Below are 12265 nucleotides of genomic sequence, written 5' to 3' on the forward strand. Positions count from 1 at the left end.
CCTCCAAAAGAGAATATCTTCTGCCTATATAGCTCCTGACACATGGAAAACTGTGTAATCTAGTCTACATTATTAATCAGAAAGAAGTTTGGGGTTGTTGTTCTTTTGAAAATACGTAAGGGTGTTCTCACAACCCTCTGTGTTTAACTCATGCAGCGCATCTATAGTAGCCAGTGATGCTAAGGGGTAGGGGCAGACTGCATCACCTGGACATCACTGGCCTACAGCTGAATCTCTGTTCCAATTGATACTCTTTGCCCCTTCTGTGGTGCAGAAGGGGGCATACTGAGTTGAGTCCTGCCAATTGATGCTGAGTAATGGCAATGGAGAAGTGCAGCTGCCTGCACACCCTGCCTTTATTGCCACTGGTGCTAGCCCTCAAGCATCATCATCCAGGATGGATCGAATGCCAAATCAGTTCAATTTAATTCAAGTAATAATCTTGCTGCTGGTGTATGTATCCAAAATCCTGACTAATGATGATCTAGACCCATTTCAGACTGCCTTTCGGGCAGGCTATGGGGTGGAGACTGCCTTGGTCAGCCTGATGGATGAACTCCAATTGGGAATTGATGGAGTGTGACTCCATTGGTCCTTTTGGATCTCTCGGCGGCTTTTGATACTATCGACCATCGTATCCTTCTGGAACGTCTGAGGGGTTTGGAAGTGGGAGGCACTGCTTTGTGGTGGTTCCACTCCTACTTCTTGGACAGATTCCAGATGGTGCCCCTTGGAGACTGTTGTTCTTCAGAATCTGAACTTTCGTATGGTATCCCTCTGGGCTCCATATTGTCTCCAATGTTGTTTAAAATCTACATGAAACCGCTGGGAGAGATCATCAGGGGATTTGGTGCAGGGTATTATCAGTTTTCTGATGACACCCAAATTTATTTCTCCATGTCAACATCATCAGGAGAAGACATAACAACCCTAAATGCCTTCCTGGAGACAGTAATGGGCTGGATAAGGGATAACAAACTGAGGCTGAATCCAGATAAGACAGAGATACTTATTATGCAGGTCAGAACTCAGGAGATGATTTTGATCTGCCTGTTCTGGATTTGGTCACACTTCCCCAGAAGGAACAGGTATGCTGTCTGGGGGTATTTTTTGATCCCAACCTCTCTCTGGTTCCCAAGATTGAGACGGCGGCCAGAGGTACCGTCTATGAGCTTCAGGTGATATGCCAGCTGCATCCATTTCTTGAGATAATGAGCTCAAAACAGTGGTACATATGCTGGTAACCTCCAGGGTTGACTAGTGCAATGCACTCTATGTGGGGCTGCCTTTGTACATAGTCCGGAAACTGCAGTTGGTACAGAATGCGGCAGCCAGGTTGGTCTCTGGGTCATCTCGGAGAAACCATATTACACCTGTATTGAAAGAGCTACACTGGTTGCCAATAAGTTTCCATACAAGGTGCTGGTTATAACCTATAAAGCCCTAAACAGCTTAGGTCCTGGTATTTAAGAGACCGTCTTCTTTGCCATGATTTCCACCGCCCATTAAAATCATCTGGAGAGGTTCATCTACAGTAGCCACCGGCTCACCTGGTGGCTACTCGGGGATCGGCCTTCTCCGTTGCTGCCCCGAGCAGCAACACACTTCCTGCTGAAATAAGAGCTTCCCCATCTCTGACAACTTTTAAAAAGTTGTGTCAATCAAGACACATCTGTTCACCCAGGCTTTTAATTAGATTTATAGTTTTAATACTTTTAAATTGTTTTAAGTCTTAAGTTGTTCTAATGTTTTAATTTTGTTTTAATCATGTTTTTTATTGTAAACCGCCCAGAGATGTACATTTTGGGTGATACAGAAATTTGTTAAGTAAATAAATAATAAAAATAATTAAATAATGCAGTACTCAAACCATGCGAAGAAGTGCCAATGCTGTTCAAACATTCCAGAGTAACACAGCACCAGCACTCATGTGAGGGAGAGGAGATTTTTGCCAAACTCCTCTTTCCCTAGAAATACACTGCTTCCCAGAATATGTCCCTGAGAGCTGTGCGACCCTCAAGGACATATTTTTGGGTGGCACAGGGCACTTCTGAGGGAAGGCGAGATCAACAAAATTCAGCCTCCCCTGCACAACTGCTGTTGGAAAGTTGTTTGAACATTTGGCAGCAGGCATGCTGTCCTCAAACATCTCATGTAACACCCGTGTTGCGTTAGGATGTTGGTCTGCCTTTGCACTGTGGTCGAGGGGCCTCCCCTTTGAGCTATTATTTTTTAAAAATAAATAAACCAGCAAGGCTCTGTGCTCTAGTACCAGAGTGTACATAGAATTAAAAACAATTAAATGGGTCCTAAATGAATGGGCATGGCTCTGGAAGGCAAGGATAGCTGGGCTCATGTTTGTCACTTGAAATGTTTCCGTTTAAAGCACTAGGTGAGTGCTCATTACAGCATTCCTAAAAAAAAGAACACTGAGTTTTTGAATATAGTTTTAGTGTTAAAAGCAAAATCACTAGAAGGGAGAAGTTGTGTTGCCCATCACTAGTCAGTGGCATTAGCCAGTTGGTAGCTAAAAACAGAAACTGGTAGAAAATGACAGGTAGGTGGGGTGGAGAGGAGAGTGATGAAGAAGGGTAGGTTAAAAAGAGAGAGAGAGAGAGAGAGGTGTTTCAACTTCTTTTATACTCTCTCTACTCCCCACATGACATCAGCTTTGGAGCTGTTGACTTTCATATGGGCTTTTCAGCTGGGAAATGCAAGATGTGCACATATAACATGTTGTGGGTCTCCTTGGCGTCTGACAGCCAGGAAGTGCCCAGTTCATACAGTGAGGCTGGTGTGCCTCTGTGGGCCTCAGTACAGGTCGACCACCAGCAGCAGCTTGTGTGCTCAGGTTGGGCAGCCAGAGCAGGGGCCCCCAGGCAATGGCTGTCCAGCTCTTGTGCTGACTTCAGGACTGAAGGGAGGGGGTGAGCTTCCTCCCTGAAACCAGCCTGGAGGCTTGAAGTCGATGCAGTTAGATTTTGCTGCCATGATTGTGCATGGCAGCACATTCTCAAGGGGACAGTTTTTGTCTGAGGAATGCCTGGCCAGAGAACAGAATGACAGGATACTAATCTCTCCCGGGACTGAATTGACTGGGGAAGGGACATCTGGGGCACCCCACCTCTGGTGAGTCACCTCTGGCTGTTTTCTAATAATATGCTAACACTTCAAGTGCCACTTGTAATCATTTCACCCTAAACACAGCAGGAAGGTGTCTGAAGAGCATCCTGTTTATTTGCATGTCCTTCATTCAGACTGTCTCACTGCATGTGTGTGTGTGTGTGGCTTGTCTCCATCCTCTTTGTCTTCCGAAGGGACATGCTGCAAGAGGGCAAAGAGAGCGGCAGCCTGACGTCTCTGCCTCTTCACAACTTTGTGCAGAAAGTTGGCGCAAGGTCAGCTGCTCCTGGAGGAGGATCAGTAGCAGCAGCAATGTCATCTCTGGTACGTGGTGGCTTGGCCTGTTCAGCTTAAAAAGCCAGTCTTCATGTGGAAACCTTGAACCCATGTGTTCTTGACCCCCCGCTAACTGAGCAAAGAGACACCTTTTAAAGTGGCGATTCTCTTATATTTAGCAGGGGGAGAGCAACTGGCCCTATCCAACCCCAGCCCAAGCACCCCTCCAGTGGCTGTTGCTGGTCTTATGTTTCTTTTTAGATTGTGAGCCCTTTGGGGACAGGGAGCCATCTTATTTGTGTATTATTTATTTTTCAATATCAACAGCTTTGAGAACTTTGGTTGAAGAGCAGTATATACATATTCATAGTAGTAGTGGTAGTAGTAGTAGTAGTTGTGCTGTATCATGATTGCATGTCCTCATACATGACTCGTATATGGCTAGTGCTTGAGTCCAGATAGGAAGCTTGGGTGTCCTCCAAAACTAGAGGAGTAGTGTGCAATGATGGAGTCCTGGCATGAGCAAATGCCTAGTCATGGACCTCTAGTGTTAATCAAGGCATCACAGATCAGTGACAGGTCTTCTCTCTCTCTCTCTCTCTCTCTCACACACACACACACACACACACGCACACACACACCCTCCCTGCCCCACTACCTTCCCAAATGTTGGTTCTCTTGGCCTCTGGGCTGGGTGGAGGCAAGGTCCATGTGCTTCATGATTGCTGGGAAAGGGCAGACCAAACAGTTCTACCTGATGAATGGCCAGCCTGCAGGCAACACAATGCTCGTTACCTCCAGGTGGGGCAGAAAGAGAGAGAGAGGAGCAACGGAGCTGCTGGGAAACTGGAGGCAGCTGTTTCTTGTTTGGCACTCCAGGCTTGTCAGCTGCTACTGGCAAAATCACTGCTGGGAACCTGCAGCCTCCCTCTCTCCCCTCCTAAGGCATGACAATTATAGGTAGGCACGGCCAGAATATCTTATTTGTTTGTTTGTTTGTTTGTTTTATTTACATTTATATCCCGCTCTTCCTCCAAGAAGCCCAGAGCGGTGTACTACATACTTGAGTTTCTCTTTCACAACAACCCTGTGAAGTAGGTTAGGCTGAGAGAGAAGTGACTGGCCCAGAGTCACCCAGCTAGTATTGTGGCTGAATGGGGATTTGAACTCAGGTCTCCCCGGTCCTAGTCCAGCACTCTAACTACTACACCACGCTGGTCACCTTAAGTGGCGCAGCAGAGAAATGCTTGACTAACAAGCAGAAGGTTTCCAGTTCGAATCCCTGCTGGTATGATATTGGGCAGCAGCGATATAGGAAGATGCTGAAAGGCAATGGTAACCCACCCACCCCTGTATTCTACCAAAGAAAACCACAGGGCTCTGTGGGTGCCAGGAGTTGAAATTGACTTGAAGGCACACTTTACTTACTTATGGCCAGAATGGGGCTCCAGGGCTTCCTGCAGGGAGATAATGGGAGTGTCATTTAAGAGCAAATGCACCTGGAAGTTTTATTGCCGCCTCCAGTCCTGGAAGAAAGGGAAGAGATGGGGTGGATGGTCTGGGCAGCTTGAATGTATCAGAAGAAGATAGTTCAGTGGCTGATACTGGGAAGAGCCTGCCTCGTTGGGCCATCGCTCATAGGGAGGGGGCTGTAGCTCAGGGGTAGAGCATCTGCTTTGCTTGCAGGAAGTCGCAGGTTCAATCCCTGGCAGATCCAGGCGGCGCTTGGAAATACCAGGTGATCTGCACCTACTAAACTTGCAATGTTATGCCTCCCCACCCGCCTTGGGGGAAAAAAAGGTCACCTTAAAGGAGCTCCCAAAAGAAATAGAAAAAAGATAGTGGAAACACAGGCGAGTTAACAACTTGTTGACATAAAAAGTGAGTGAACAAAAAGTGGCAATTTTCAAGTCAACACTACTGTGGCAGCACCCTGAGTGAATGCAGACATGTTACATGATCTGGAATGCATCCCTAATGTGATGGATGGTTTTCATGCAATGCATTTATGAGATTGATTAGTGGATCTGAATGATACCTTTAAAATCATGTGCTTCCCACTGCAATTTTAGAGGGGAAGTTTAAGAAATTACCATACTCAGCCCACTTATGTCCTTGTGGTTCGGGAGATATAGAAACAACTGCACTTGTATTACTCTATTGTACATTTTATAAGGATATCCAAATTAATTTTATTTCTTCTTTTTTTAATGGAATTTCCTGGCCACACCAATGAGTTTTATTTAGATTATTTGTTGTCAAATTTTAAAGACTCAGTTTCTTGGAATGTGGCCAAGTTCTGCTACGTAGTTTGTAAAATTTGCAAAGAACTCACCATCTGATTATTGTTTGCAGTTGTTGTCAGTTAATTATTGCTGTTTAATGACCGAAATAAAGATATCTATCTATCTATCTATCTATCTATCTATCTATCTATCTATCTATCTATCTAAAACAGTGCTACCTCCTGTATGTGTTCCCGGGGCGGATTAAGCTTTTTGCCACCCATAGGCAAGAAGGCTTTTGCTGCCCTTTTACCTTAAACAAAAAAGGTTTGTCTCCCCCCCCAGGTAAAATGGGGGACTTTCTCCTTGCCCACTCTACCCTTGATGCAGCTGCTGCTGTCCACAGAGAGGGGCAGCAAAATTTGAGGAGGGGAAAAATTTGCCGTTCTTCAAATTTTGCTGCCTGCTCTGCCTCTCCGTTAATCCACCACTGTGTATTCCCCATGCCTTGAGATCAGCTACAAGGCCCTGTTTTGTATTACAGTTTTTACTTGCATAATAATAAAGAGGGCACAATGCATGGTCTTTACAGCTGTGGCACCCATCCTTCCTGTTGTTGGTCCCCTCCTTGTATTCTTTTCTCAAAAAATGATCCTAGGGGAAAGACAGCCCTAACATCTTAAATTGTGATGCAAGTGGTAGGGATGTGCATGGAACTGCAGTGGGGAGGCTCGAAGGCGGCGGGGGTGCCGCTATAAGAGTGGGGGAGGGTGCATTTACTCCTCCCATGGCTTTCCCCCTGCCGGCGTCTGTTTTTGTAAAAGCTCATCGGGGTGGCAGCATACCTCCCTGCCGCACTGTTGCTCCAGCTGTCAGCATGTGTGCAGGTGCATGCAGGTGCATTGGGGACTTCTGGTTATATCTGGACAAAGGGGTGGCAGGGAGGTATGCTGCCGCCCCGATGAACTTTTACGAAAATGGACACTGGCAGGGGGAAAGCGGTGGGAGGAGTAAATGCACCCTCCCCTGCCCTTAAAGCGAGACTTCTCCCGCTGTCGAAATGGTGGAACAGCTGGTTCCATGTACATCCCTAGCAAGTGGTTCGAACATCCCTTCTCTGAATCCCAAGGCATTTGTTTTCACAGCTTAAGAAGTGTGTTTAAACCACTTCCATCAGACTTCTGCCTGTCTTCACCCTTATTTTCACTGGCATCCATAACTTTTCTTAAATTGTTCCTCTGCTGCTCTGTAACAATGATTAGTTAAATTCTGGTTTTGTTTTATATAATTTTTAAACTTATTTTTATAATTTCTATATATCTTAGAGCATTTATTTGAGCTGGAAAATGCAACCCTGAAATTATTTGAATGAATGAATGAATGAATATATGAATATTCAGTCGTTTAATTTCCAAAACGGGAGATGCCGAGACACAAGGCCCAGCTGCGGCCTGGAAGCCCTGTGTCCTCCTAAAATCCCTAAATGCTGAGCACTCATGAGGGCAAAAATCCAGCGGGCACATTCTTAGAGATACTTCTTGTTATGTTCCAGGCCTGACCCTCCCGTTCAAAACAGGTTCTGGGAGTGAGCCCTGGTCCACACGAAGCCTTGCACATGTTGTTTACAATATGTTCCAATATCATAGCAATTATGTCCCACTAGTTGAAAGTAACACATGTGGCTCCCTTCCCCATCACAGCAAGCTAGGCAGCTCTTAGTAACCACCTTCCTTCTCAATGAAAGAACATTTCAGATCATAATGTCTCTCTTTCTAGGGGGCAGCACTGGGCTGTATGGTGGGGCTGCTGACATATGGAAAGCGTCAGTTTGAGGAACTGGACCCAGTGATGAGGCAATTAATACCTCCATTTCATCAGGCCATGAATGAGTTGGTAGTCATGGTGGATGCAGATGCTTTGGCTTTCAGCAGCTACATGGTGAATATCTCGTTGCTTCCCTTCCCTTCCCTCCCTGCTAGATTCCGTGCCACATTTTCTCTTTCTCCAGACTGGTTTGCATAGCAAGGCAGTTAATCTTAGACTTTGGAATGGTGTTTGCTGATTTGGTAAAAGTGTTGGTGATATGTCATTTAAGTCACCTGAAAGTGATAATTATTTTAGAAGGGTAGAGGGGTTGTGGTGTTGGTTTGTTGTATCTTTTTTTAACCTCCATTTCTGGGAGGAAAAAGCTCATACAAGTTAGGGTTGTGCATTGCCAGAATGTTCACAATTGGAATGGATCCAATCCTAATCAAGTGCATCGGGTTTCTGGGGGAGCCCTTAACAAGCTGATCAAAGAGCAGAGGTCACATCAGATTGATTTGATTTATTGGGGGCCTCCCCTGACAGCAGGGCAGTGGGCTCCTCTTTTTTCTTCTAAGGCAGAAAAGCTGCTTCTCTGTGGGCAGCATTTGTGGCTTTTTAAACTGGCAGTTGTCTTCCCCAGGAGCGTGTCCAGAGGGGGCTTTTAGCTCGCTTCTCCTCCAGAATGGAGGGTGTGCATTCACAAATCAGCCAGATTTACCCCGAAGTCCCTGTGAGTATTGGGGAGCACTCCAGACATGATTCGGGGTTTTCATTGCGCGTTAGGGCATAGCCCAATTTTTGTCCAGGGTAAAAAAAATCCACCCTTTGTGTCATTTTGGGGGGGGGAATTCAAACTCGCAGCAAAGCCTCACAGTAAACCCACGGTAAAGTCTGGAAATGCTCCTGGCCTATTACAAATGAAAAATGTACATAGACAGTTACTGGAATAATGGGGGATATAAATGAAATGCAAAGGAACAGAGTTCTCATTAGGACCCAGCTGATTCTGTATAGTCTAGGCAAAGCTGGGGATTGGGGTTGGAATTCCAGACTTGTGGTTCTCATAGCCCTGATAACTAGACAACATAACTGATTTAGTAATTTCTCCCTTGACCATTAGGATGCCATGAAACTTCCTAAGAACACACCTGAGGAGAAAGAAAGGTCTGTATCCAGGGAGCTACTTAACACTATGGTTTGAAGGCATATCTTCACTAAAAACATCTCAGTTTTATACTAGGAATGTTTCTCTCTCTTTATGTTCTTGGGAGTCTACATGCTCCCCTTCTGGGCTGGAGTGCACAATGATCTACATTTTAAAAAAATAGGACATTAAAAAAACCATGGTTGCTCCTTGCACTATGTTTATTATCTTCCTTCCTCTGCGCCCCTCCCCCAGTCCATATTGGGAGGGGATATGGCACAATTGCCACTGGACTGTGGTGCTCATGAAAACACCATGCTGAAGATAATTGGTGGTTGAAACACATTTTTTGTTTTTTATTGTGGGGAAAGGCTCTATTAGTTGTCAAGATTTGGGGACTTGCTTCCTATATGTGTCTGATTATAGAGCAGGGGTGGGCAAACGTGGCCCTCTACCTGTTGTTGAACTACAACTCCCATCACCCCCTGCCACAGGCTGGAATTCTGACCCCAACCCCCAGCTTTGTCTGGAGTAGACGGAATCAGTTGTGCCTTAATGGGAATTGTAGTTCAGCAACAGCTGGAGGGCCAAGTTTTCCCATGCCTGTGATAGAGATATTACAATAGGGAAAGGAGGAGTCATACTGCAAACCACTCCCCTTTTCACAAAGCACCTGCACTGCGCCCCATTGGATACTGTCCACCTCCTTCAGGGGTTGCCCAGGTAGGTCCTTAATGGAGATGGGCCCTCAAGCCTATGGTCAAACTGGCCAACCCTTGATGTTAGCCCTGGGCATACATTTATGTGGACCAGAGCTGACTTTGGTAGATACTTCAGGAGGAGTCTAGTCCACTAAAGCTTATGCCACAATTAATGTGTTAGCTGCAAGTGTTACAAGACTGACTCTTTGCTTTTTATGCTGAGACAGACTGTCAAGGCTACTCTTCTGGAATTTGTCTTTGAGATACAGTATCCATTGTTATTTCTCTCCCTTTCTGCGCTATCTTCAGGCGCACAGCAGCAATGCAGGTGGGCCTGAAAAATGCAGTTGGCGCCCCCCTCTCTCTGGCAGAAAAAGTCCACTCTTTATGGCCCTTTTTAAAAGAAATGGCTCAGCATGGAAACCTAGCCTGCAAATCAGATATTCAGGTATTGTATTTGATGGATGTACAGCTTAGGAAGAAAGATGGTCTCCAGGTTTTAAAAAAGTTTGTGTAACTAATTATTTAAGTGAGTTGAAAGCGACATTTGCAGGTACAGCTATAGTGGCATCCTTTGCAAAGCATGTTGACTAAACCATAATGGGGGTCATTGTGGGTGCTTTAGATAGATAGTGTATACAATGTGGGTGGGGAAAAAACCTTGGGTTCCAAATAATACCTGTTCAGCCATGAACGTTAGTGGGTAGTTTGGAGTAGGGATGTGCTCAAAGTGTTTCGGCGCCTCTATTTCAGGGTACCAAAACACTTCAAGCTGCTCCAGCCGAATCGTTTCAGCCGGGGTGAGTGGGTCACTTTAACAGGAGGAAGGCAGGTCTGGCACTATGTGGACACTCAAGATGGCATCTGCACATGCTCAGATGCCATTTCCTTCCCAACGCTGCCTACAGGCTGATGGGAACAGGTAACTTTTTTCCCCCAAGCAACTTGCAGCTGGGCAGTGCGGCTTTTCCAAACAGACAGCCCAGGCTACTTAACAGAAACAGTGCCATGACAGGGTGGTGACGGAGCAACAGAGGGGCAGCTAAGACCTGCCTTCCTCCTGTTAAAGTGACTGTTCTCAACCCCCTCCCCTGGATGGGCATGAAACTCTTCTTGCACATCCTTAATTTGGGGTACATCAATCATCATCATCACCATCATTGTTTTCTAGCCCAACTAATTCACAGGCTTGTTGTAAATGTAACTGATGTAAGAAATGCCAAGTTTTTAATACATTAAAAAGTGCCTTAGAAATAGCGGATAATTACATAAAAATGTGGAAGTGAGTAAATGAATTGATATCAACATTATTAAGATACCAAGTAAGCTACTAGGCTTTGTGTTGGGTACTTCTCTGGAACTGCTGTTCTTTGTTCACTCTTTATGAAACAGCCACATGATATTGTTTCCATATCGTTGGCCTCTAGTGTTTTCTGCATTTTCCTCTCAAGTTTGTTTACATCCAATTTGTGGCTGGTTTTTTTGGCAATAAAACACACTTGCAGCTTCAGACTGTGCAGACAAAGCACTGCTAAGACATGTCAGAACTTCTGTGCATCTCTACACTAAGCACTTCTTTCTGCAGATTCAGCCCATTTTATTGCTTCTGTTGATTTTTGCTAGAGGATTAGTAAGTAATTGCTCATTATATTGTATCCTCTCTGTGAATTGCCCCAAGTCAGAAAAGAGGGGGGGGGAACCCCAGAGGAAATTGGTAATAAATATTCATCCCAACATGGGGCAATTGATAGAGAGGCTATTCAAGGGGCAATTATTCATTCATCTCCTAGCCAAAATCAACAGAAAGTAATAGGCTGAACTTGCAAGCATACACTCATTTTCGTAGTTACCAGATACTTTTGCTCAATGGAATTTATTTGTGTCTAGACATTAAGAAGGATCTTGGCCATGAGGGAAGAACATTTCTGGTTTATATAGTGCTCTCTTAAATATTGTGTGGCACTTATGTGAATCTCACTTGCTAATTCTGGGTAAGAATGCCTCAGTAGTGCTAAATGAATAAGGTGTGGAATTATTTCACTCAGAGTGATTATTGCACATAAAGAGTCATAGACCAAGAGATTGATCTCAAATAGTCCTTTTGGCTTTAGTGTGCTGCAAGAAGTAGATAGCATCCTCCAGATAGCAACTTCCAGTAGATAAGCAGAAAAGAATGAAGAGAAGAATGTACCTAAGCCTGTATCAAGAGGCCATGCCACACCATGCAACAAAGTAGTTAGTTACAAAACAAAATGGATTTGAGTAGTGTGGGCCATCATAAAAGATGGATAATTTTCAAACTAACTTTCAAATGCTACTTTATTGAACCAATATATTCCTGTCAGTTTTCCCTGGTTCTGGTGCTTTACAAGGGTTTATAGGTAAATGAATTCTTTATGAATGAAGGAGTTTTAAACCAAGACCATGCACCTACTTCTTATGCTTTAACTGTATGTAGGTGGCAGCTAAAGCTTTAGAAGCTGGTGTGTTTGGTGCCTACTTCAATGTCACCATCAATCTGAAAGACATAACAGATGACAGCTTCAAGCAACAGGTAAGAAATGCTCACACTTACTGTACTTGCACTATCTGTGTTAATCTCTAATTAAACATTGTTTATATGGCCCACTAAATTCTCCAGAACAGTGCCAAGAAGTTGCTCGAATCATTTGAAGTCATTGCTCGGCAAGCACCCTTCTGTGTCCTGTGCCTTGGTTGTACAGCACGGGTGTATGGATTTTGCCACAGTAGTGTGGGTGATTGGTCCTATTATGGCCAGGAGGCTAGCCTGGGCAGCCTGCTGGCCCCTTCCAGCTCCATGATTCTTTACGTCAGATGTCAGGTAATAAGACACAGCTCTGGCCCCGCAGATCCCTGGGCATCTTGCCATTCTAGTCAGTTACTGGTCCTTTATTACAAATGAGTAGTTACTCTGTCGTAAGTATACAGGAGAACCTCATTATATGTGGATTCTATATCCGTGGTTTCAC

General features: G+C 44.8%; 1 protein-coding gene across 1 annotated transcript in view; it reads left to right on the forward strand.

Moving 5' to 3' along the window:
• The window catches only part of FTCD (formimidoyltransferase cyclodeaminase), a 33797-nt gene that overhangs the window by 17181 nt on the left and 4351 nt on the right, over positions 1-12265 (forward strand). Inside the window, exons 9-13 of the mRNA XM_053287563.1 lie at positions 3318-3447; positions 7401-7562; positions 8551-8594; positions 9585-9723; positions 11734-11829. Coding sequence (XP_053143538.1) covers positions 3318-3447; positions 7401-7562; positions 8551-8594; positions 9585-9723; positions 11734-11829 — 571 coding nt within the window. The remainder of the gene's footprint in view (positions 1-3317; positions 3448-7400; positions 7563-8550; positions 8595-9584; positions 9724-11733; positions 11830-12265) is intronic.

This window comes from Hemicordylus capensis, chromosome 1, assembly GCF_027244095.1.
Source record: "Hemicordylus capensis ecotype Gifberg chromosome 1, rHemCap1.1.pri, whole genome shotgun sequence".
In the NCBI taxonomy this organism is placed as follows: Eukaryota; Metazoa; Chordata; class Lepidosauria; order Squamata; family Cordylidae; genus Hemicordylus; species Hemicordylus capensis.